A 27,588-nucleotide genomic window follows, 5' to 3' on the forward strand; every position below is an offset into this window, starting at 1 on the left:
TCATGTAACAAAATGTTTTAATGTTCTAACTCATGTTATAATTTGATAACTTATAGTTTCAGTGTAAGTTAAAATGTGGTATTGGTCCTATTGTTATAGTGCGACATAATAGAGCAGGTGTCCTGACTCTTGTCCTTTTTGTCTCAAAAATTAACCATTAGTGACAGATAATATAAGCAACATCAGAGTCATTGTGTTTCTTTGTCTGAAAGACAGACAGTTGATTTAATGAACAAAAATAACATGCTGGTGTAAGTTGACAGTGAATGTAATGTACTGGAGGCCACGCCTAACTCCCTTGTCCCAAATTTCACCCACGCTCATCTGGTCACCCTAGTTATAATGTGATAACTACATACTACAGTATGTTGTAATGACATGAAAATCATCTTGTTATAATTTTAAACTTTTCTCCTCATGATGTGATACTGATCTGTTTTTCTTTTTCTGCACAGAATATAACAAAATGAAGCTGAAGGAAATGCTGAGATCACATTTCAGAGTACAAACCAAATATTTTATATGTGTGCTCAGAGGTTCAGAGTTTGTCTCTGTGCTCTGTCAATTCTTGACTTTCATCACTCTGTATTTTTCACACTGATTATACAGCTGAGATTCTAAAATTGCATCTCTGTTGTTCCCCTATTGGATTTCTACCTGCATTTGCTCCAGTGAGAATCCAAACCCTGACAAATATTTTTGTAGTTGTGTTAGTATGTTAGCATCTTAACAAGGTCTACTTTTGGCCTGCTTTGCACATGAAGAGGAAAAATGAATATAACTCAATACCAAAAACAAAATATACCCAGAAATTCAACCTACACTACTTAGAAATTCTGAGTATCTTTAGTATTTGATATAACAATAAAAAGAATCTATGAAAAGACTGTAAGGCTGTTGGTAGAAATGGAGAATGAGGGCAGATACAGTCACAACACAGTGAAATGCTGCTCAGTAATCACTGTTTCACCAGCAAGACAGAGTCCCTGTCTGCTCTCATGTTGTCTGCTGTTGTTGTTGTTGTTGTTGTTGCTGCTGCTGTTGCTGTTGTTGTTGCTGCTGCTGCTGCTGCTGCTCCAGCATGACTTCACAGGTACGTCCCAGTTCCCCCAGTTTGACCTTGGCGTACTCGGCTCTGTTCAGCGCCATCTGACAGTCTTTCCTGGCTGAATAAGTGGAACCTTCATGAGGCTGACCAGTAGCTACCTGGGGACAGGAGAATTACTGCTTTATTCTGCTGCTCTAATTATGACTCATTACATGTTTACAGTATTATTGGACAATAATGAGCTGATCATCTGTGATAAGATTTGCCTCAACAGTACTGACCAATTTCTGTCAATAAAAAGCAGGAATTGAGAAATTGAAAAGAAAAATAAATACAAAATTATAAAGGACAAGTTATGGTACCATGAGACACTAAAGCTCTGCTGTTGTAGCTGTGGTGCTCAGGTTTATTGTGGACAAATAAAATAACTAACAGTTCTGTACTGTGTGTTTGACCTGTGTGAGGTAGCGGATCTGGCCGCTCAGTTCGCTCTCCACTCGGTTGACGGAGCTCTGAAACTGGACCAGCTGTCTATCCAGGAAGCTGGCGTTGTGTTTGTCTTTAGAGAGTTCCAGAACTATGTTACCTGCCGAGAGAAACATAAAGACATTACAGCAACATATTAGTGTCTGAACAGACGTGCTGACATTTTTGTCCAATGAAGGGGCAGTAAAACAAACTCTGAACATAAAATCTGACGGATTAGAGTAGAATAGGGACCAATTCGACACCACCATTCCATGTACCCAGGCTTGGGGAGTAACAGATTACATGTAACGGGATTATGAAATCTGGATTTAAAAAAAAAAAACAAGGTGTATTTTACAGTTACAGATAAAAAAAAAGACGTAATCAGAATACAGATACATTTAGAAAAAATGTGTATTATCAGTAGGATTACAACTTTAAAATAAAGAATGATATACTGTCATGCACAGTGCACACACAGCTGACCATTATATGGACCAAGCAACTAATTGATTGCCCTAAAAACAATATATTAGGAAAGAAATTGCCATATTTTATATCAAGGTAATCCAAAAATAATTAAAAGTAATCAAGTTACATTACTTTAATATTGTGATACTTGGATTATGTTACTGATTACATTCACTACAGGTAATTAGTAACTGTGTCTGTCTATGTGTCAACCCTGCGATTAACTGGCGATTTATCCAGGGTGAACCCCGCCTCTCGTCCAATGTCAGCTGGGATAGACTCCAGCAGCCCGCGACCCTTATGGAATAAGCGGTTACAGAAAATAAATGAATGAATTAGTAACTGCATCAGAATCCATTTTTAAAGTAACCCTACCAACCCTCCATGCACAGCTGCTGTTGGTATATACTGGTTCAGTGCCCTGATGTAACTTTTACTTAACAGCAGAGGTAGCAAAAACACACACATTTACTCAAGCAGAAGTACAGATACGTACGTGTCAAAAAAAGAAAACGAAAAAGTACTGAGTAGAAGTACTGATTTCACTTCTTTACTGAAGTAAAAACGTACTCAGGGTATAAAAGTAAAAAGTTGTCCTCTGAAAGACATTTCTAAGGACTGTTTCTGTGCAAAGCTTATTGAACCTCACCTTTTCACTGCGGTCATGTCTCCCCGTCTCGTGTTGTTACGGCTTTTATGCCATTTTTATCTTGATTTAACGTTTCTGTCTAGTAACATTGTATATGCCATTACTATCTTGTTACATCTTTTCCACTATTTTTTTTTTGTCAATTGTCTTGTTGTCTTTTAGGTCATTTTTGTCTTGTTACATCTTTTAAGTTGTTTCCGTCTTGTTACGTCTTTTATGTCATTTTTGTCTTGTTGCATCCTTTACATCATCTGACATCTTTTACGTCATTTTATTCTTGTTACATCTTACAACATATTTGTCTTGTTGCATCTTATATGTCATTTTCATCTTGAGACGTCTATCACGTCGTCTTTGTCTTGTTACGTCGTTTTTGTCTTGTAGCATGTTGTTACATCATTGACATTTTCTTACACATTTTATGTTGTTTTTGTCTTGCAACCTGCTATGTAATTTTCAACTTGTAACATCATTTATTATGTCCACTAACATTATTTTTATTTTGTTACATGTGTTATGTCTTTTTCAGCTTGCTACATTTTTGTTCTTTGTTTTGTTTTGTTTTTTTGTCCTGCTATGTGTTTTGCTTCATTTTTGTTTCATTACATCTGTCTTGCATGATATAAACTGATGGACACACCAACAAATCATCTTTTCTGTGAGATAGTGTTTGATCCATTTAGCTTGAAATCAGTCTTGATGTTGGAAAAGTGGTGCACAATGATGCAAAAGAAGAAAATAATAATTCCCTTCAAATGCACTAAAAATAAAATAACAAACCTGTTTTGAAATGTAAGAAGTACAAAGTATAAATATTTGTGATCAAATGTAGGGAATAAAAGTAAAAACTTGTAGGAAAAATAAATACTCAAGTAAAGTACAGATACCTGAAAACTCCACTCAAGTACAGTAGGAAAGAATTTGCTCTGCTTAATCGACCTTTTTCCACAGTAGCCATACTAATATGAAATATTAGAATAGCCACAGGTGTTACTGTTGATATTAATTAGAGCCCTGTTCCATTCAGAGTCTTTCCAGTGAGGCAACATGCACAACAACAGCACCCTGAGTCTGTTTGACCTGAATGGAACAAAGCCTTTATTAGTATCATTAGCAACACCCGTGTTCTCACCACTGTTTCATGTCAAAATGGCTGCTGTAAAAATGTCTGTTTCATTCATTGGAGTAGTTGTAATTAATTCATTCTGGTAGAAATATGTCGTCCTCACCTGCACACTGCAGGATGTTCGCTATCTCCTTCTCCACCTCCTCCAGAGCTCGGAGCCGCTCGTTCGCCATGACGAACGTTCTTCTTCTTCTTCTTTTTCTTCTTCTTCTTGACTTCCGGCAGACTAAGCACTCATGGGAAACGTTACAGAACACAGTCAGCAGCTCTCTGAGATAAATTTCTACTGAGCACAAACACACCGAGTCCAAGCAGTTCGGTCCACTTCCACCAAACTGAAGCCTGAAGTCTCTCTGAGCGGCACATCAACAAAGAAGCTCCTAAATTGACGTCACAGTCGCGTTCTGGTGACGTCGCTTCGCAGAGAGGCAAGATGGCTACATCGGCTTGGCTGCGTGGCCCGTCTGCTATGCGGCTAACAGAGGGATTGGTGTCGGTCCTGAAAGAACAGCGTCCAGAGCATCTACCTGCTCTGCTGAGCAGCTACAGAGAACATGGCGTCTTCCAGACTCAGGTAGAGTCGGGGCCGGGGAGGAGCGTTAGCTCGGCGGCTAGCTGCCTGTCCGTTTGCCGCTGCTGCTGCAGCCGCTCCAGGCTTTGTCACTCATTCAGCTCCTGTCTGATACACACACTGCAGAACTGAGCCTGTCTGTGGCTCTTAAACATGTCTCACCTTCACTGTGTTTTATCTCACCTGTTTATCTCTGCAGGGCTCGAGCGCCGTCGGTGGTCTCGTGGGTTTCAGCAATGCCAAACTGGGCTCGAGCAAGACCAGGTGAGACAGAGCTGTGTCTGTAAAACGACTGTGAGAGCATGTCCAGTCCATGTGAGAGATGATCTAATGCCAATATACTGACAAATGAGCAAACTATGAAATTACAACCTTCCAGTGAAGCCATAAGTCACTGATAGTGATGTTAAGGAGTTTGTTAAGGGGTTTCTCACAGCCTAACAGCTGTGAAAGTTCTGAGAAGTGGTTCAAGACTTATGACAGGTGGTCTGAAGTCAATATGGTTAGGAATGGGCAAGTAATTGAAATTACAACCTGTATAGTCGGGTAATAAGGGTAAAAGTTGGGCTGGGCAATATATTTATATTATATCATATCACAATTTGGGACTAGATATCGTGATAGCTTTTGGATATCGTTATACCATGATATAGCACAAGTGTTGTCTTTTCCTGGTTTTAAAGTCTGCATTTTCTGAACTTATCAGACTGTTCTAATTGCTTTATCATTTGCCTTTACCCAATTAGTCATTACATCCATATTACTGATATTTACCAAAAATCTCATTGGTTTAATATTTTGTGAGAGCACCAATAGTCGTCTGTACAATATTGTTGCAGTATTGAGGCATTATCCCCATGTTATCAGTCACACCCTACATGATCAATAATTATCCATATTGATTGACATGAAACTATCATGATTCTGTTTTTCAGCTTCATCGCCCAGGCCCAGCACATTACTTATGATTAGTTATCAAAAAATCTAATGGATTAATATTTTGTGAAAGCACCAATAGTCATCCACATAATGTTGTCTCCATATCAATATTGAGGTATTTGGTCACAAATATTGTGATATTTTATTTTGTTTATATTGCCCAGTGATGATTATTAATATCAACCAATATAAAGCTTCACTATCATGATAGGTTTTTCAGTCATATTGCCCAGGCCTGGTCAAAAGTATCGATACTTCAATACCGTTCAACACCACTTTATTTAAAACAATACAATACCAACATTTGATAGTATCAAAAGTACCACAGCTATATAGAGGAATAATCTATTCAGACCTCAGATTAGATCAGTTGTGATTGTATTGCCTGAAATTCGACTTGCAGCAAAACCAGACAGTGTTCAGTGACTTTTTCTGTACCAGCACTATTTGTTCATACAAAGAAAAAAAAGTCCAGTTTCCAATGAGGTTTTTCTCTTTGCTATGGTATTGAAAGGGGTATCAAGCCACATTTTTTAACACAAGTATTGTATCAAAGTTCAAAATTTTGGTGTCGTGACATCCCTTATAGGTAGAGCTGCACAATTAATCAAAATATGATCAAAATCTCACTATGGCCATGTGCAATATCCAAGTCACAGAGGCTGCATTGTCTTGCTAAAGGTCAAATGTGTGTCGAACAGCTTTATATTGAAGTACTGTAATACTGCAGAAATGTCTTGTCTTGTTCTTTCTCTTGTAAGAAAGCATGTTTCTTTGCTACAGACCCCAACAAATGTCACGTCATCATGATTCTAATAGTTTTTTTCCTTAAATGGAATTTTATTGGAAAAATGATTGCTGAAATATGAGTAAGCTCCTGGTGCTGCTATTACTATAGATAAAGCTGACAGAGCAAAAAGTGTGGGTTCACTTTACTAAATCACATGAAAATGCATCTAAGTACCATGTCATGCCTTTATTTTTTGCAACGAGACGATACTTGGGTTGTTTTTAAAATACTACAAAATGGTGAAAAATATCAATCAGTGTTTCTCAAAGCCTAAGATGACATCCTCAAATGTCTTGTTTTTCTCTCGACCAAAAGATATTTAGTTCACTGTCAGAGAGAAGTAAAGAAACCAGAAAATATTCTCAAATACTCAAACCAATTAATAATCACTTAATCATTGCAGCTCTAGATAATATTAGAACCAATAAAATCTTAATGATACATCCTGATTTTTTAACCGTATTGTACGGCCCTCATAATTGGTCACTGATAACTATCTGAAGGGATTTCCTGAAGTCTTTTTAACAACCTAACAGCTGTGGATGTTGTGATGGGATATCCAAAACACATGAGAAGTGGTTTGATGTCAATATATTCATAAATGAGAAAGCTATTGAAATTACAGCCTTGCTCAGGAATGGAAATAGGTCACTGGTAAGCACGATGTGCTGAGTTTTTTTTTTTTTTTTTAGAACACATGTAGAACAAACTATATATAAACAAGAATTAAGGGAAATAAGATAAGGTAAACCTTTTGTTAAACCTTGGAGGGAAATTCAGATGCCATAGCACCAACAGCAATTAGAATGAAACACAGTTAAGGAACAATTGAAGAGTAGAAGTACTGGCAAAAACCAAGATAGTAAGAGTAATACAATAAAGTAGAATAAAATAATAGTAAGAATAAGAGTAAAAATCTAAATAATGAATAGAGAAGGTAAAACTGAGCAGTTGGCCATAGAGATCTACACTGGGCCGGAGAATGTATCAATATTATATTATAACCTGATATGACAGAACTGCTTTCTCTTTCCTGATTTTAAAGGGATAGTTCATCCAAAAATGAAAATTCAGACATTATCTACTCACCCTCATGGTGATTGAAGGTCAGGTTTAGTTTTTTTAGTCCACAAAACACTGCTGGATTTTCACAGGCATTTTATGTGCTTTTTTTTATTTTCAGTCAGCATGAGGGTGAGTAGATAATGACTGAATTTTCATTTTTGGGTGAACTATCCCTTTCAGTAAAGTGACATTATTTTCTAAACTTTGTCTATTATCTCCACATTACTGATGATTATTTATCCAAAAAGCTCATTGTATTATTAGTTTGTAAAAGCACCAGTAGTCATCCTACAATATTCTTGCAATATCAAGGTATTTGGTTAAAAATATTGTGATATTTACTCATTTTATCACCTCAGCAGCCTCCATCCCTTGGTGTATACAACATGTCGTCAGTCACATAATCAGTAATTATCTATATTGACAAACATGAAACTTGGCTAACATTATAGGTTTTTCAGCTTTGTTGCCCAGTATTATCTCTGAATGTCTGACTTGTGAGCAGGAATATGTATAGGCAGTCAATAAATTAATGAAATATACATAAAATTCTTCATATAAAACTAAAAAATCTGAAAATCTGCTAAAGAATATGTTAAAAAAAAAAGTATTCAAAGTAGTTGTGATAGGCCAATACTGAGCTGACAATACGTCTGATATATGTGTCTGGCTGTCGTGGTGCTACACTGAATGACTCTAAAGTGTAGTGAGGTTTAAGTTGTCATATCAATACAAGATATCTGTATTTTATATATTTTATGTGTGTGTGCAGGTTTGAGGGGCTGTGCCTGCTCTCCATGCTAGTTAAAGACAGCTCCAGTGATCTGTTCCAGCAGCACTGCCTTTCCTGGCTGCGCTCCCTGCAGCAGGTCATACAGGTATGATCACACAACACCGTCAGTCTACATCCTGTATAAAACCTGAATGATGACTACCTGGGAAATGAAAGCGCAGCCTGACGCCCTCCGTTCTGCTTCCTCTCTCCCACGGTGCCATCATGCAGTCTCAGGCTCCAGTTCAGACCATCCAGCTGGCTGTGAACATCCTGAAAGATGTTCTGCAGTACTCGTCCCAGCTACCAGAGCTGGCCAGGGAGGTTGGCCTTAACTCCATCCTCGGAATCCTTACGTCTCTGCTGGGCCTGAAGACAGAGGTGAGGGGACAGGGTGGGACAACTGTGTAGAAGTTTTCTGCAATTGTCTAAAGTGTGTGTTACTTGCTGTCAGACAGACTATTCTGATGGGGAACTGAAGCCACCATCTATGCTCTCTTCAAAGCATCAGACTCCTTTGGCAAAAATAGTCATTTTACTTGTAGAATGCAGGGGTTGCTGCTAACACTACCTACACAGACCAACCACTAACATTAGCTACACAGACCAACCGCTAACATTAGCTACACAGACCAACCGCTAACATTAGCTACACAGACCAACCACTAACATTAGCTACACAGACCAAGCGCTAACACCAGCTATAGATAAATTCAGTTATAGCTAGCTAACCTGTCAGTATTACTACTTATGGCAGCTGACTTGAAGTTTGAGTGTAAAGTGTGAATAGCTACAAAGTGAATTTTAAATGTCCACATTTACTGCGATTAGGGGTGTGCGATATGACGATATTAGATCGTGAAGGATTAGAACGTGTAGACGATGTGCCAAAGTGAGGAGATCGTATGGATCGTCTAGGTCAGGGGTCCCTAACAGGCGGACTGCGGTCCGAGTCCGGACCCACACGCCGTTCTATACAGACCCGGACCTATAACCAATAAATTATTAAGAGATTTTAAAATTTGACGGGACGCTTCTATTTTAACTGGCGCAACTTTTGTAGTCTTTCCGGCGCTTTTTTAGCTGATCAGGAAACGCACAGACCAATTGCAGAGAAGCTGCGGGTGGAGGAGACTGTTGTTAATGACGGAGTTTATTACAACAGTCGAAACTAACGTGATGGTTAACGACATCGACATCAACCAGATGCTCTTATAAAATTAAACAATTGTCTATACGTAAAACAGGAGAGTATGTGTTCCTCTGTGAGAAACTTTCAGACCTTCTCACAGCAGAGTGAACAGGTGAGGAGAGGAGGGCAGACTGATCACTAATCAATCACTGATACCGTCGTCATCTCAGACTGATTAAAAAAATAAAAATACCAAAACAGGTCACAAACCATACCTGGGTGTCCACACAAATAAAGTCAAATAAAGAAACCTTCCCAACTCGTAATTTCTGCTTTTGTCAAAGGACTCTGGAGCGATATGACGCCTTCAGCTCCCTGTTGTTGAGTTGGCTCAGAATGTGGTTATTGCAATGAACCATTTTTTTTCTATATCTGAAAACTAAATGACTAAATGAGTAATGAATGAACTTAAAAAAGTAGTCAGGAGACTGATTGACAGTGAAAAGAATGATCAGTTGAGCAGCGACATGTTCTTTGTTCCTCCTGTGATCTCAGTGTGAGCTGGCAGCCATGGAGGGGATGACAGCCTGTATGACATTCTATCCCAGAGCCTGTGGATCCCTCAGGGTAAGACGCACTGATGGACAGATGAGATGGAGAAAACAGCTGTAAAAGAGATGCTTCTTATGAAGAAACATTGGCTCATGTTCGGAAGAAATAAGTTTTGCATCATGTATGAAACCTGAGGTGGCTTTTTTTTCTTCCAGGACAAACTGGGGGCCTATTTTCTGTCCAAAATGGACAGTACAAACAAGAAAACACAAGAGGTTTGTAAATTCTCACTGTTGACGTGATCATAACGCAGGCCTTTCTTAACACGTCTTATGTACACAATCGTAACCAAATGTTCAGTAACTCTGTCTCATTGTGATTCTGTCAGATGGCCTGTCAGTGTTACGGTCGCCTGCCCTGTCTGGGGGGGCTGTTGGACAGAGGGGTGGGTGCTGGCAGAGCTGAGGGCTGGACCAATCAGATTCACTGCCTACTGGCCACAGCCAATGGCCAGCTAGCTCAGATCTACCAGGGCTCAGAAACAGGTACAGTTTTCTATCAGTGCTGGTTCACTTTCTTTCACAGCAGGTTTTTCATAGTTAAAAAAAACAAACAAAAACAAACTAAGAAGCCATGGTGAGGGGTAATGTTCAGAGAAAAAAAATCCCAGATTAACATGTACAAGAAAAAAAGGTTATTCTTTGAGATTATAAAGTTGTAAATTTGTGAAAAAAAACACAATTTCACTAATTAACAAGAAAAAATGAAAGAAAAAGAAAATGTGTTTTTTGTCAAGGTCAGACTAACCTATTCTTGTACCTATACATATATTTCTTATGACATTACGGTGAATTACTGAGTTTCTCCATGTTCTCTGAAATTCTAAGTTTTCTTTTAATATTTCCCCCTTCTCCTGTTGATTTTTTTTAACCTACAGTGGCTTTAATACACCTTTGTAAGGATGATTTATTTCCTTATTTGTCTATATACTTTTAGAGGGAGACAGACTGTGAGAGTGCACCAGTGATCCTTTGTAGCCTTGTACACATTCTCACACATACTTTGTCATACAGGGGAGTCACAGTGACTACAAAGGCAGTGTCTTCACTAGAAATAGATCTGCTCATTTACATGCCTGATATAAATATCATCACTGGTAAATTAAATGCAAATAACTGTCAGCACTTTGATCAGTCACTGGACCACCTGGAGACAGTTTTCTCCAGCTTTTCTAGTTAAAGATGCAGTCTGAACATGACTTTCATGTGTGTCATACTCTGATGATGCGGTTCCTGCCGCCGCAGATGGAACGGTGCAATACGAAGGTCCGGGGGTGGAGCTGGCCTTTCCTCATCTCGACCAATCAGATCCCTTGCTGCTGCTGCAGCTCCAGCACAGATTCACAGCTGTCTGCCTGGCACTCAAACACACACTCAGGTACAAAACTCACACACAACTGAAATAACTTTTTATTATTAAAAAAAAAAGTTTATCATTTTAAATAATGTTTTTTAAAATGTATTTGACTTCTTCTATCTGTAAACTTAACACACTGAACTCTAAAAGGTTGTTTTGTGGAGTCATACTTATTATTCAAAATGAACAGCTTCTATAAATGATCCCTGTTGTGATGGCAGACACTGTTGCTTGTGACGGGGTAGGGCTGCAACTAATGACTATTTTGATAGTCAATGATTATTGAATTGATAAATCGATTTGTCGCCCCCCAAAAAAACTTTGATGTTCTTACACCTGTACTCACAACAAGGTGTGTGGATTATCTTGAGTAACCAAGTGATCATTTCTGGAAGGAGATGTTGCTGTTGAGTTTAGGGCTACAACTAATAATTGTTTTCATTGTTGACTAATCTCTCAATTCTTTCTCGATTAATTGATTAGTTGTTTGGCCTATAAAATGTCAGAAAAATGTCCGAAAATGTTGAAAAATATCGACCAGTTTTTCCCCAGAATTTCTCTGAAAACCACCAAACCACCACGCAGAGTCACTTTACAACAACTCACATTTCCCACAACAAGTCTACAGGACAGCACATCTAGGAGTCTTCCAGTATAGAGGCATCTAAAGTAAAAATCCAAAACAGCAGGGGGAGCTGGTTTGTTCAGGAGAGCAGGACTGTACTGACCTCATGCTGCTTCTGCTCTGTGTCCATCAGGGTGGATCCAGCCTCAGCTGTCCGTCTGCCTGTCAGACCCATACTCAACCTGGTGTGCCGAGCCCTCGCTGTCAGCTCCAAGAGCATAGTGAGCACACACACACACACACACACACACACACACACACACACACACACACACACACACAGTATCTCACATTAATATTTAGGAAGGAAGGAGCTGGTTTTGACTCAGATGTTTTAATAAATTCTGTAGCATTGAATGTAATAATGAAAGCACAATCTTCAACTGTCTTCAAACTGAACTCTGAACTTTTTGAAATCACATCTGGGAGATACAGATGTTTAGAAGATGGTGGTGGTGCCTTGTGTAACAGCAGCAAAACCCAGCATGTCATCTACGTTTTTGAATCCACACGCAAACACAGAATATAGATTATAATCCGTGTTTTTAATTTAGTGTGTGTGTCAGAATCTAACAGGTGATGGAAGTGTGAGGTTGCTGGTCTTGCCCATCGTACACACCAACACACTGGAGGTCTTATCAGCCCTTATCGCAGCGTGAGTAATGACGTGTGCATGCACACACATGCACACATACATACATATAGTTTAGTTTTGTAATTGATAGACATAAATCATAAGCAACAGTTGTAGAATAGTTGTGAAAACAGCAGTAGCTACATAATGTAGCAGTTTAAATTTTGTGTTGATGGTTGTGTGGTGCTGACCCTGTGTGTGTCTGTACTGTGTGTGTTACAGTGTCCGTAGTGGCATGATTCAGTATGCTGCTGTGCTACAGAGGCTGTTCTCTCAGACTCTGTCGGCCTGGACGCCTCTACCTGAAGCCAGTCTGGGACAGCAAAGAGCCTACAGGTAACTTACCTTCACGAGATCACATGAGAATCCATCTTGCCATGCTTCAATTTATCTGTTTGTCTGCAACAAAAGTGGTGCAGCCAATCAACATCCTACAAGGGACAACTGGCAGCTAGGGGTGTAGTTTTAGGTGTGATGACAGCGAAAAGCGTCCATGGAAGTGACTAAAAATGGACTGGGCTGGCTTCAGCAAGAGTTTGATCTGATTGGTTGAAGTTAGCTCATGTTAGATGTGATAGACAGATTGTTCTTCCAGTCACCATCCAATCAAGTATTTTTTTGAAAGTGCCTGCCCTTTTCCAAACAGTTTCCAAGGACACAGATGGTTCTGTGTGACAAATCATGGAACCATGGAACCATGGAAAGAATAACTAGCATCAGAAATCAAGAACTGGAATATTAGAATAAGTAGATTAAATGTGTGGATCACGATTGAAAAATATTGAAGGATTCATCCGTTATGTTCTTTTTCTTCACTTAATCTTTTCGCTATAAAATGTATAAATATTGTAAGAATGCTGCAAGTATTAACATCATATGTGAGCAAATGTAAATAAAAATGTCAACTCTTACACTCTTACAAAAGAGTATTTAAAAAGGAATTGGTATGATATGTGAAAGATGCTGGTGATTGAGCAGCAGTGCTGTGGACGGTGTCAGTTGAAGTCTCATGTGTGTCGTATATCTCCCTCACAGCTCCGTGCGGGTGTCCGTCTACAGAGCCTTGGAGCTGTGGGTCCAGGTGGCCGGAGCCTCGGCTAGCATACTGCAGGGAAGCCCAGGCCACTCAGAGCTCCTGTTCAGCCACCTGCTTGGTGACATCACACCAGGGGCGGAGTCTGTCAAGGTTAGTTCAACAACCCTGGAGTTGGTTTGAATGTATTTTACAGTGTTTTGATTATGTGCTTTTTTGAGCTTGTCCTGTCCTCCAGCTCCGGGCTGGTCTGTCAGCAGATGCTGTTCCTGGAGGGAAGCCTGGGCCACGGCGGACCAAACCGCTGGTCATGGCAGACGCAGTTGGACCGTCAGTTCAGAGGAAAGGAGACCTGCTGGCCAATCAGGACACCTGCCTTTCAGCCCTCAGGGGTAAGACGCTGCTTCAGTTTCATTACATCCTTTAAAATCCTGTTGTGATTTTTTTTTTCTGTTGATCTCTAAGTCTGCTGTCATCTCAAACTCTCTTTTCTTCTTCACAGCACTGAGACAAATCATATTGAGCAGCGGCACACTGCTAAAGGATGATATACACAAGGTAAATGTCAGCAGAGAGCAGAGCTAACAGTTCAGTTAGCTGCTGTAATAACTGACTGCAATAAAACCCTGAGATTATGTTTGTGGTTTTCTGTAAAAACATATCTGCCAAAAAGCACTCACTCTGTTACAGAATGGACGCCTCCTCCTCAGTTAACCTGGTTTTGTGCTCTTGTTTTTCTCTCAGCGTCTCCATGACATGGTGCTGCCGCTGTGTGTGCGTCTGCAGCAGCAACAGTCCAGCAGCAGCACTTTATTTGAGTCTGTAGGGGGCAGCAGTGGGCAGTACAGCGGTGCCCTCACCCGACGAGAGCTCTACAGGTACCTCCAGTCACACAGATTTTAAAGTCCTGTGTTTGCTTATTACGTTAATATGCCACGTAGAGATAATTATTACCATTATGAATTCATCACCTCATTAATGACAGTGATGTTGAACTGCAGTAATTCTGATTCATGAAACATGCAGCAGCCAAATTTGTTCTTACCACCATGCGCATGTGAATCAGAATCATTCTAAACTGACTGAGGTTCGTACCTGCTGCCTGCAGTCTGCACACTGACTGAGGAAATATGTTTGCATAGGAAAGTGTCATAGAGGAAACAGTGAAGTTGTTGTAATGTCACATTCAGGCTAAATCAGGCATTGCTGCGCTATGTGGGGATGTTTATTTCTGTTTAGAGCTTAACCACCATGAAACCTGCTTTTTACTAGCGCTGAGCGTAAAACAGATAAAAAAGAAATGGTTTGAAGTTGATGCGTTAAAAAGAAAGCAGACAAGAGGAAAAATGAGGAAACAAGTGGAGAACAACTTGTCTGTCGGCCCAAGATAAGAGACTCACCGCAATTATTGGAAAAATCCATACATAAAAAAAAAATGAGGATGAAAGCAAGGACTTACACCTAATGATGATAATAATTATTATAATAATGATCATAATAATAATGATCTAGCACATTATATTCAGAAAATGCAACAAAAGTGCTTAACATAAAAACAGATAATCATGACATTTATGATAAAATCCTAAAAACAAGGAAAATAAAATCAAATAAATCAACCATAAAAACACTTCTGTTAAAGTTTTTTTTTAATGAATGTGGTTTTGATATGCTTTATATTTAGTTAAAAGGTGTGTTTCAACATTTTCTAAGACAGCCAGGCTGTACGTACCGTTCATATGCATGGTTTAAGCACAAATCTGTGCAGACGCACTGTTTGTGAATGAGGCCCATTGAAAGAGATAATGGTGCTCACATTGTCAGCTGATTTAAAAAAAAAAAGTGTGGTTGCAGCAGAGAGAGAGTGTGTGTATGAAAATGGATCACTGAAATCAGTGAGGTGTATGAACTACACTGCAGACTGGAGTCTGTTAATAGAGACAGACAGTTAGATCTGTGTTATCCTCTCATATCCAAACATCCGTATCTATAGAGCCACATTAACATCAATATGATGGAAAAAAGAAGATCCAGTCAGTCATTATAATGAGGAACTTTGCTGAAATAATGTCTTGGAATCTCAAAATTATGATTTAATCTTTCAAAATATTGAGTATATGTCTCAAAATAATGAGAAACTTTCTCAAAATGACTTGCAGATGAAGTCATCGTAAATTATTTTAAGATATCAAGTTGTTATTTTGTGATATTAAGTCATTCTTTTAAGATACCAAGTCATTATTCCCAGAAGATTTCTCATTACTTTGAGAGACTGACTCAGTATTTTAAGATAGGGGAGACCAGGGGGAATTGTAACTGTTAAAAAAAAAATCCTTCATAACTCACCAGAGCCGCAACGATTAGTCAACTGTTTTGTACTAATTAATAATACAGTTGATATATATTTGCATCAATAATGAACAGACTGTAATATTAAAATTCATGCAAGAAGTCAGAGGGTTACCATTGTCCCCTTAGTGGGGGCAGTTGTTACAGTTGGTGGGGTCAGATGAAACAAAGTCATGTTCACCTCCTGTATCTTAAATAGAAGCACACCAAAAAGTAATCACATGACTGCTGTAGTAGCTAATAATGTTACAAGTTTTTTTGACTACTATTCTAAAATTATTTGAATTGAGTTAAAAGTAATTTTGCACAAATAAATAAAAAACAAAACATGTTCAGCATGTAGTATAACATCATCATGTAGACTCCAGTGTCCCTGGTAGGAGAAAGTTCTATTTCAAATATTTTTTTAAACTCAAGAAATGAGCTACTTCATTTCTGGGACTCTGTACTTAGTTCAGAATTTAAAAATGTGAACTATGAACATGAACTTGTTCATCTTGATCTCTATGAACTGAACTTTAAGCTCTTTTTAAGTGTGAACTTGCACAACATTGATATTGGATGAAACACCCTGATGTGAAGAACAACATTTTTGGATAATTCAGTGTCCCTCAGTGCAGGACTCAGCAAATGAAGCACAGATATTCTGGAGTCCGCTCAACAACAGAACCCTGCTGGCTGTTGGAGTGTAGATGTGTTCACACTGATGTGTTAGTGTTGATTTTCAGGGTACTGCTGGCTCTGGTTCTGGTCCCGTCACCCTGTTGGCCTCCACCTCTGACCTGCGCTGTGTCCATCCTCAGCAAGGGATGCACCGACCGCAACCTCAAGGTGACTGTTCTGAGGGACACACACACTTCAACTCTACACTTACCTAGACACTATCTGGAGGAGCCGTATGTGGGAACACAACTCTCTGTATACAGACTCAGCCCTGCCTGAGGGTTGTACTATGAAGCCTGATTAATGTGTCAGCAAGGTGTGTTGAGTCTGTAGCCAGCAGTTTCTGTGTCAAGAAGGTGGCTTTTTAATCTGGCTAGGTGCATAGGAGAGGGGTGAGTAGACCAAAAAGTTACAAAACATCTCCCGCACACTGTCTAACTTGCAAGGTAATGTTTATTTGCAGCATTTCAGTACTAGACCTTCATCAGGCAAACAGTTTGTTTTAATGAGAAGCCATCTTAAACAGGGAGAGGCTGCCAATCTGCAAACAATCAGTCCCCACGTGCAGAAAAAGGGACAAAAATAGACAGAGTTGGAAAAATAAAACACTCTGTATATTACCAATCCCAAATGTATCCCCAAATATTTGAAATTACAAAATTCATTCCATCATTTGTCAGTGAACTTGGTATCTAGAAAAATGGCAGCTTAAAAAAAGTCAATATCCTTAATAAATTTTGAATCAAAATAGTCCTCAAATACTATTAATCACCATGGTAACTTATGCTGAACTCATTACCTGGTTGAGAGCAGGTTCTGTTCAAAGTTTCAGATTAAATCAGTAAAAGGCACCGCTCTTGAACTAGTTCTTTTCCTGATGATGTTCTTTATGAGTGACCTAGATTCTCAGAGGAAGGAAGATGTTATTCTATTGCTGAGCTGTACATGAAAGTTGTCACATGTTAAAGTTTCACAATCAGCATGCATCGCCTTGTCACAGTTTCAAATCCAAATCCAAGTTGCTCTGCTGATATTCCAGCTCAAAGCACTCATTCAAAAGCTGATGAGTCTATGGCAGTGTTTCTCTAACTATTTATGCCACGGACCACCTCAGAAAATACTGAGCTCTCCAAGTACCACCTTACCATTTGGTGCTAGGAAGTTTAGTGAATATGTCACTTGCACTTCTTAAGTAGCTACTTATGCTCGGCTCACAGTCATCCTCAACACGGCTGTTGAAAATATTCTCCTCCTGCTCTTCACCTCTGTTCGTAATAATTCCTGTTTGGAGGCAGCGTTTGTGAGGCATTTATTTTCATTCTCTCCATTTTACCTCTGCTTACTTAATTTTGTAGTATTTGGGTAGTATTATATGTTTTTAGATTAATTTATTTCGTTTTAAAAAACATTTCTGACATTTTTCTGCACACCACTAGGGGGATCTCGTGTACCACCAGTGGTTCCCGGACCACAGTTTGAGAATCTAGGGTCTATCCTATTTAACACAGATAATACTCAATTAGTAAAACCACAGCATCCAAATGTGTCCCCTCACACATGCAGCACGAATGATGATATGTCACAGTTTTGGGGTGTTTTTTTGCCCAGTGACTGTGCTGCCGTCCATGCAGACAAGGCTTACACTAGTTCAGATTCATATTAAACTGCAGGTAACCATAGCAACATTTTCTTCAGCTCTTCATGCTTCACATGACCTATTATCTGTCTCTGGAAAGACTTTAACACATGGATGATGATTTCAGTTTTTGTGACAGTTGTTCGAGGTGTCACAGTTTGTAATGACTCTTTTGTCTTGTCCCCGCTCTCTCTGTCCCCTCTGTCCCCTCTCAGGTCTCTACATTCTGCACTGAGGCTCTGACCATCTGTAACTCCCTCCTCCACCCCCGCACTCCCTCCATCGCCCTTCCCTTGCCACCCCTCACCCTGAAACCCACCCCCACCGCTCCAGTCCTTCCCTCCTCCCAGGGGCCGACCCCCGGACTCACTTTGCCCACCCTCCTGGGAGGGCCCGCCCCTGGTCCTCCCTTCACCACCCGCCACTCCCTTGGTCTGGGCCCCGCCTCCCTGCTTGGTTCTCTGGAGAACCACCTCTCCCTGGTCCCGGGCCTGCCGGGCCAGGGCCCCACCCCAGGAGACATGATCTTGTCCCCCCACGCACACCACCAGCAGGACCCTGCTGGACTGGGGCCACCGGAGGGGCAGAGACCCGTGTTTGTGCGCTATGACCGGGAGGAGGCAGAAGACGTGGAGATCTCTCTGGCAAGCGATTCAGACGACAGTGTGGTCATCGTCCCCCCGGGGATGCTCAACATGGAGAACCAGCAGGAGGAGGTGGGAGCCGCCAACTCCCAGAATCTGGTCCCTGCTGCACCCGGGCCAGCTACAGTCCCACTGCCAGGAGCGGAGCCTGTCTCCATGGTTCCCACCACAGCTGCAACCACCACTATAGATGGAGTCTCGCTCCCCAATGACCTAGCCACCTCCTCCCCCCTCCTCACCACCTCCACCACCCCCATCAACTCCTTCCCTCCCTCAGGCTCCTCAGTGGTCTCCCTGGTCCCACCTCTGAACTCCAGCACACTCCCAGCTCCACCCAGTGGTCTGGGTGACTCGTTGCCGGGCCGACCCCAGCTCCAGCAGATGCTGATGCAGTCCTCCACCACCCCGGGCCAGCCAGGCCCTATGGGCCTCCCCCTCCAGATCCATCAGCTGCAGAACCAGCTGAGCCAGCAGGGGCGCCACCTCCACCAGCATCAACCGCCCCCTGCTGCCAATGAAGACTCCGGAGTCATCAACATCAACAGCACCGATGACGAGGAGGAAGAAGAGGAGGATATGGAGGATGATGAGGAGCTGGAGGAGGAGGAGGAGGGAATGGATGAGGAGGACGAGGAGGAGGAGGCAAGTGACTATGCTGAGGAGTTTTATGATGGAGAGGAGTACGAGGATTATGATGAAGAGGAGGGGGAGGAGCTGGAAGAAGAAGAGGAAGAGGAGGACGGGGACATACCTCCTCTGGAGGGAGCGGAGGACAAGGCAGCAGGGGCAGGTATAGAGGAGGGGAAGCTACTGCGCGCAGCAGTGGATGAAGGAGGGATGGCTGGCTTCAGCATGGAGGGAGAGGCAGAAGGAGGTATCGAGGAGATCCAGACCAACAGAGCGCTCTTCACAGAGGACAGGATGAAGGTCCAGGAGGTGGAGAGCATCGGGGTCCTGGAGGAGGCGCGGGAAGGGGAGGGAGAGGAGGAAGACAATGAACGGATGGATGACCCCACCATGCCACAGATCCTGTGTGTCACTGGAGGAGCGCTGGAGGACAGAGAGGAGGCAGAGGAGGAGGCAGGAGGAGCAGCAAGAGGAGAGGGAGGAGGAGGAGGAGGAGGAGGAGGGGCAGGGGCAGGGGCAGGGGCAGGAGGAGGAGAAGAGCTGCAGGAGGAGGCCAGCTCATGGGAGCAAGGGGCCAGTGAGACTGAGCCAAAAACCTCCTCAGAACAATGCACAGCTGATAAGAATCAGCAGGTAGTTACACAACTTCAAATGTTTCCTTTGAAGCATACTGACCACTTTAGGCTGGGATTAATTTTTAAGCATGATTAATCATGGTTTATCTTTAAATTATGTGGCACCAAACTTTAAAACTAAACTTAAGAAATACTGAATTTAAACCTCTATTTAATCCTCAGTTTAGTTTTTACTCTTCTGCACCAAAACTTTTAACTCCAATTTAAAATGTGATCCAGTATTGACTTTAAAGTTACACTTTTTGATTTTGTTCACTTTTTAGGTAGCTACATGAAATATAGAGCAAACAGTGTAGTGTTTTTTGTTGTTTTTTTTAGCTAATTTTTAGCTAACACTGTAATGGTTTGTTTGTTAATGGTTTGTTAACTTTGTAGCTAACAAGCAAACAATATAATGTGTGGTTAACTTTTTAGCTAGCAAATAAACAATGTAAGTTTTTGTTTATTTTTAAGCTAGGAAGCCAGCAATGGAATGTTTTAGTCCCCTTTTATCTAGCTACAGCTAACAATGTAATGTTTTGTTGACTTTGTAGTTAGCAAGAAAACAATGTTTTGCCAATTTTTTGCTAGCTAACAATGTAACATCTTTAACTCTTTTATCTAACTAGCAAGCAATGTAATGTTGTTTTAGATAGCGAACAATGCCTTTGGCTAGGTATAGCAGACAATGTAATGTTCACTTTCTAGCTAGCTATAGTAATGGCAAATAATGTAACATTTTGTCTTTTTAGCTAGCTAGCTAGCAGGTAATGTAACATTTGGCTAAAATGTCAATTGATGAATGACCGCAGAAAGAAAGAAGCAGAAGTTTCAGTTAGGATATAAACACTGACAAGAATTAAAATGCAAGTTAAAGTGTAGTTATAGTGTCAGTGGATCAAATATGACACTTACGCAGTGAAACTAGTTATTACTGTAGTTGACATGTGAGTTACTACTGTGATATCTGTCCTGTAAATATAAGGCTACATCTGGTTTCTTAGACAAAGCGCTGCATCCAAAATCACATACTATGCTCTGTATGTGCAACATACATTTTTGCCTGTATTATTAGAGATAGCTGAAGATGACAGAAAAGTGATCAGACAGTGGGGAGACTGACAGCAAAGGACCACAGGTTGGAACTGAACCCACAGCCACTGCAGAGGACCAATAGTCTTGTTACATGGCGTGCACGCTGTACCAACTGAGCTATCCAGGTGCCCAGAATTGAAGTGATATTGACATTAAGTCATTGTTGCCTTGGTCACTGGCCACTTTTGTCTGTAATGTTGTCGTTGTCCCTACTGTATTGCATTATGGGATATTTATGCTGGCATACTGCAGGCCTAATATTTCCTTGGAAATAGTATGCACCTCATTTACCATAGGTTTTATTCTAAGTAACCAGATTCCAGTGAGCAGTGTGTTGTTTGTCCAGCAGCCGGTGCTTTTGGAAAACTTTGAAGACTGGAAATGGGGCCACAGCTAGCCTGTCCAGCAGTAATAAAACCCACCTATCAACACCTATGAAGCATACCAATTCACATGACAGATCTGATTTGTTTAATCTCTACAAAAACACAATTGTTTCAGAGGAAGTTACATGCCACACTACCCCCCCTCTTCTGAGCAGTTACCAGGCAACCAACAGAGACTACGGGAAGTCTAGTCTGCCACATAACACCTTATGTTCTTATCTAAGTCCTGGCCAGAAAGCCAAGTAGGGCGTTTCTCACATTGACACACTTGTGAAAAGTTTTTCCATTGAATTTAACTGTGTCTGACTCCGAGATAGTTTAGAGGTACAGTGGTTTACTGTTTTCCCACCTTCTCAAACTATTTAACTAAATCAGACACACTTCTGTGTGATCTCGTTTTTATAACTAATTAAATATTTTTTTCACCCCCATTCACTGAGGCTCCCCTGAAACTGTTTGGAGACCCCCTCTCATTTTGAATAGTTGTTGCTCCTCTGACATTTTCCTCAAGAGCAGAGGTTTTCAGATGAGGCATTTATGTTGTCGACGGGCAGAAGTCCAAGCACTCATCATGCTTCTCTCCACATTCCTCACTTTCCCACACTGTCTGTTTACACTGCTGAGTCAAACAGATGGTGTCTTTATTAACAAAGATAGAGAAGTGGTTTATGTTCTGATAGAGATGGCAGATTGCAGCTGAATCAGGGGTCAAGTTCAGCTGCTACCAATAAACAGATTTAGTTTTACAGCTTTGAAGGATAACTTCTGTATTTTTCAACCTGTACCAGTTTTCTTATGTTTTTGTCTAATTGGTGCAAGGACATTGAGATCTCTGTCTTCAACTTAACAGGAGTCAGGAGCTGAACCTGCACAGGAGGTCAGTGTCAGTGATAACCAGCCCTCCGGTCATCAGGAAGAGCAGCTAGCAGCTGTTGAAGAAGGACACATAGCAGCGGCAGAACCTGAAAGCTCAACAGACCAGAATACAAAAGAGCCAGAGGAGACGGACGCTGAGAACAGAGAAAAACTAAAAGAAGAGCAGCAGGAGACAGAAGGAGGAGGCGGAGGAGGCGGAGGAGCAGGAGGCGGAGGTGGAGAGAGTGATGGAGAGGAGGGGAAAGGAGTGAAGAGGAAGAGAGAGGATGCACACAGGGAGGAAGAGGCGGGGCAAAGCACTGAGAAGAAAAAGGTACATTTATTTCCCATAAACCACCTGTCTTTTTGAATAGATTTTCCCTTTGTCAGACACATCTCTAACTAGAGGAGGTATTTCAGGAGACTGTAGATCTCCACCAGTAACTGTAATGTTTTTGGTTTTTTTTCTAAAGTTATGTTTTTGGGCTTTTTGCCTTTATTGGACAGGACAGCTGAAGAGCAGACAGGAAAGAGGGTAAAGAGTAGGCAGGGTGACACGCTACAGGCGGGAATCAAACTAGCGGCCACTGCAGAGGACTAACGACCTGCGTACGTGGGGCGGTCGCTCTAATAACTGAGCTACAGTGCTGCCTCAGTAACTGGAAATGAGTTGCATATTTTTAAATTAACTGTAACAAATTACAAAAAATGTATTTTGTAATTCAGTCATATGTGCAGTTATATTATGTAACTGTTAACTTTCCAGCCCTGCATGTGTGAAAATTTTGACATAATTAGCATATTAATTCTTGCCAAAAATGTTTTCTGTTAGGTCACAGTGATCATTGACACCACTAGAATCTAAGCAGTTCATCCTCAAGTCCAAGTGGGCATTTGTACCACATTTGAAGAAATTACCTCCAAGAATTTCTGAGTTATCATGTTTACAAGAGTGGGATGGACGTGGGGTCACAGTGGCCACAATATAATCACTTCACCCTTGAGTCCAAGTGGCCGTTTGTGACAAGTTTGAATTAATTCCCTCTTTTACGTCTGGTGGAAATGATGATAGATCACAGCATGTTTCAGCCATTGTCTCACTCTCACGCTCTCTCTCTCTGTGTCCCTCAGCTGGATGAAGACGCCATGGCCTCCATGTTGGCTGATTTTGTCGCCTGTCCACCTGATGAGGAAGAGGGTGCCTCTGGATCGAACCGCTCATAAACATTTGCCAACCTGAACTGATACTGATAATTTACCATGGATTCAATACACACTGCTAGGACACGGCCTCATTAGTGACATTCTCAAGGTTTAGTTACCTCCTACAGCAGCTCCCGTCATTCTTCACTGTGGTAGAAAGCAGCCTCCAGTTTGTTTTCTTTTTAACAATTTTGTCAACTTAATCTACAATATGTGGAGGAAGGAAGTCAGACTTTTTACTGCCATATCATCCAGCTTGTAAGTGGCAAGAACTAGTCCTACATGATGTGACAGACAGTCCATTTTCTACAGTCCAGAGTCCAGCAGGGAGGTGAGCCTCTATTCCCTTCAACACTCTTATGCCTTCATTCTTGTATCCAGTTCATAGTATCCTACAGTCAAGTGGTTTTCTTGGATTATGTCTTTTTTTTTTGCCCTGTATGTTTTGTCATCACTGTCATATGCTTTGTTATAAAAAAGTAAAAAGTGAAATACACACTTTTTCTGAGATTTCCCTCTTTGAAAGGATCGTTTCATCCATGTTAACACTTTATTAATTACCATCCTTAACAAATGGTAAATTGACAGTTAATTAAATGTTAACTAGTAGTTATTTTACAGTTAGAAGACATTCAGATAATTATCTATGCTTTAGAAACCTTTCATTAACCTTTTACAAGTATTATAAACATCAGTTACAACATAATGGTCATCTAGATGATGTTTATAGACAACTTGTTCTCACTCCAACACGTTAAATGCAGCAGTGTGGTCAGCAGCCCTACACTTCAAACTATGATGCTGTATGTAGCATCAGTTTTGCACTTGCGGGGCTCTGCAGTCAAGTTGTCATTAATAAATATGCAGCATCTACATAGACTTTCAAAATAAAGGCATAAAAACTACTTCTTTGGGTTTACGAAACAAAACTACTTGGGTAGGTTTAGGGAAAAGATCAAGGTTTGTGTTAAAATAAATACATTACTAGTAGAAGTTATGCAGAAAAGTTGGTCAGCTTTTGTAATCCTAAGTTGCAACTTTAGAAGAGTAAAATAATGTTTATAGACAGTTTACAAACTATTTATTAGCCACATGAAACTAAAGATAAACTAATAAATGCTGGCATTAACAATTATTACATGGTTTTGTTAAATGCTCAATTGTGACTGGTCATCTAAAGTATTCTGAGGTCTGTTATTTCTGTATAACAGACTGTTATAAAGAACAGACTGTTGCTTTGAACAGTTTTGATCATAGACTCAGGAGAAACATCAAAATCATTGGTAAACCACTAAAATCATTTTGGCATTAATAATTTGTGTCACATAAATGTGTGTCATATCTATTAAAATAATGCACAGTGAGCAGGCTGTCATTGTGAAATAAATGCCTCATCATCTTGTCGGGGTTTATTTCACAATAACGACCTGCTTTCTATAAATTATCCCTCACTTAGGAAACATATCTATCATTTTGTTGTTCAACAGTGAAATAACAATTAGCTAAAGTTCAATTAATTTTCAATTTTTTCAAAATAGTTGGGGATTAATTTAATTTTCTTTTAACTTTATTGCAGGTTTTCACTTTAAAAGTTATAAAATTTGTCACTTATGTCATTCATCCTGCTGCACTCTAACAGTTTTTGTTTGACAGAATGAGGGAAATAAAATAAAACTAAAGAGAAAAAAGGGAAAGGGGGATCCTTCTGTATTCTCTTAATTATGATTTATTTTACTATTTCACTCCATCTGTTTCCTTGACCCATTTACTCCAGCTTCTTACGAATTATTCTTCTGTTTCCTCAACCTCTAAGTGATACTTTTAATGCAGCTATGCTTGTAATTGTAAACAAATATTTATCTCCTCTCCTCTCTATTTCCTAATATAATATTGGGTGACTCTGAGTTTCTTTAAATTAAAAATATTCATGGCTTTCTCCTGAATTGACCTCCAAACATTTTTAATGTAGGACAAAAGTAAAAAATATGTGAGTGATGAGCTTCCTGTTCCCCATATTCCCTCCAGTATTCAGTGCTACCTAATTTTGATATGATTTTTGGTGTTATTAAAACCTTCATCTTAATTTTCCAGGCGAATTCTCTCCAATATTTTGATTGTCTTAAAGATTAATTTAATAACTGATTCATTGTTGCAGCTCTAAAAGGTGATCAGTGATCCCTTGACAGGGTCTGGTCTGATCCCATTCCTCTGAAAAAGTGAATGCTGGTTGTGATAAAGGCGTCAGAGCCAACAGTGCATTATGGTCCTGTGTGGCAGCAGACTGGTCAAATTGTTCAAGCTGGACCCTGTCCACAGCTGAAGACACCTACGATGAACATGTGAGCATCAGAACTGGACCGCGGGGTGATTGCAGCCTCCAAATTCCACAGATGTCAGTCCAATCAAGCGTCTGCGGGATGTGCTGGAACAAGTCTCATCCAACCCGCTGAACTTCAAGGGAAAATTCACCACTTTTCATGTGGATGTTTAGTCAGTGTTGATGGTAAATGTAGTCAGATTCCTCAGTGCTGCTATATTGACTAAGAAAGCTGAGCTCTGCCGCAAAATCTGGTGTTCGTCCTGCAACCAGTGAAGTCGCTGGCATTGAGGAAGGTCATTTCAGTCTGGATTTTTAATCTTCTCCTTTGGGTATCCAGGGGTCGTGCTAGTATTTTTGTCACCCAACGTCATGTTTTGGCCATCAAAGTAACTGCTATAGTCTAGGGTGCTGATACACAGCAACATGATCATTACCATCTGAAGCTCATCTGCAATGCATCCTGGTACATGTTGGCACTGCCATCACATCTCTGTGAGCAGGAGAGCTCATCTTTCTTCATCAATATAGCACCACTAAGGAATTTATTTTGTAAATTATCTGAATTTACCACTAATACCTGAATATATATGAAAAATGTTGTAATTTCCCTTTAAATATTGTGTAAAGTAACACCAGATTTATTAGACTTGTTCACACATGTTTGAGCCAGTTCTCAGTGTTTTAATGTATTTTCAGCAACTATGTTCTAACATGTACACTGTGTTTAGGAGAAAAACCCCCTTTTCCCTTTACACGGGCTGTAAAGTGTCTGTTGTTAACGTCGTGGTGTCAGATACTACAGGACTCTGTCAGAGGTCGTCAGGACTCAGGCCTCCACAGGTCACAGCTGATTTGGCTGCATGGGAGTGGACCTACACAAGATTACAAGATAAGGCAGGTGGTTTTCATGTAGTCACTGATCGGTTGTCCTCTTCGCAGTTTTATTATATCAGTATTTTTGCTTAACAGTTCTGTACTAACGGGAAGTGACATCAGTTAACCAGTAACTTTGGAACACCACTAACAATTGATGCAGTGTCTTCTCGAACTCTCCCAGGACCATCTGCACTTTATTGAAATGATCTGCAGCTGTGAGCTGTTTTATTCTGCCCTACAAAAAAAAATAGTTATCATTTTTATGACATTTAAAACATCCTTTGTCGTGTAGACAAATATCTTCTCTCAATGTGTTTTATTTTGGAGAAAACGGGGCTGAAATTACAATAATTGTAAAAATCTGTAGAGTAACCACAGCAAACCACTGTAACTTCAGTTGCTGTATTCTAACATGTAAAATATCTGCATGAAAATGAAATAATGTGTCGCTTAAGTGCATTATACTACTATATACACTGCTGGGCCAAAAAAAGTCACCTCCTGGATTTAACTAATCAAACAGGTAAGATCCTTCCATTTGATAATTACTGTAGTGATTAATATGTTTCAGATGATGTTACTCTGTTTCAGAAGAGTCAAATTATTGTCCTGCATCAAGCAAAGACAACAACTAAGGAGACTGATGAAACTACTGAAACTGAGTGAAGAACAGTCCAAAGCATTATTAAAACCTGGAAGGATAGTAGTGAACCATCATCTCTGAGTATCTTTGGAATGTGCAGGATCATCATCATAGCTAAAGGTGGTCCAACAAAATATTAGAGTGCGTGCCTTGTTTTTTTTTTTTGTTTTTTTTAACCAGCATATTAGACCACAGAGGTGAAAATGCATTGCCATTAAATGAAGCAATCAGTGTCATTTTATCTAAAAAGGTTTGGCGATATTTAATATCATTTCTGTAGAAGCAAATTGCCTTTTATATAAACTCTAAAATTTAGTTTTATCTGAATATAAGGCTCTTAAACATCCCAAAAGCACTGACATAATTTGATATTAACAGTCATTTCA

At 40.3% G+C, this 27,588-nt stretch overlaps 2 protein-coding genes across 2 annotated transcripts; one reads left to right on the forward strand and one right to left on the reverse strand.

Moving 5' to 3' along the window:
• med11 (mediator complex subunit 11) lies at positions 1-4,147 on the reverse strand. Its single transcript, XM_084712232.1, has 3 exons — positions 3,866-4,147; positions 1,504-1,634; positions 1-1,206 (listed from the first exon to the last, which is right to left on the reverse strand). Exons 1-3 carry the CDS (start codon positions 3,933-3,935, stop codon positions 997-999), a joined length of 411 nt encoding a protein of 136 aa, XP_084568358.1. The 5' UTR covers positions 3,936-4,147; the 3' UTR covers positions 1-996.
• Positions 4,147-23,505, forward strand: pelp1 (proline, glutamate and leucine rich protein 1). Its single transcript, XM_084712233.1, is given in 20 exon segments — positions 4,147-4,336; positions 4,533-4,597; positions 7,900-8,005; positions 8,131-8,280; positions 9,587-9,658; positions 9,799-9,858; positions 9,972-10,128; positions 10,888-11,020; positions 11,758-11,845; positions 12,191-12,279; positions 12,481-12,594; positions 13,294-13,444; positions 13,530-13,683; positions 13,794-13,849; positions 14,036-14,169; positions 16,369-16,471; positions 18,155-19,843; positions 22,156-22,494; positions 23,292-23,381; positions 23,384-23,505. Coding segments are annotated over 20 exon segments (3,951 nt in total). The 5' UTR covers positions 4,147-4,195; the 3' UTR covers positions 23,444-23,505.
• Positions 23,506-27,588: the final 4,083 nt, after the last annotated feature.

The sequence above is a fragment of the Lutjanus erythropterus genome, chromosome 23 (genome assembly GCF_056507025.1).
Source record: "Lutjanus erythropterus isolate fLutEry1 chromosome 23, fLutEry1.hap2, whole genome shotgun sequence".
Classification (NCBI taxonomy): domain Eukaryota; kingdom Metazoa; phylum Chordata; class Actinopteri; order Lutjaniformes; family Lutjanidae; genus Lutjanus; species Lutjanus erythropterus.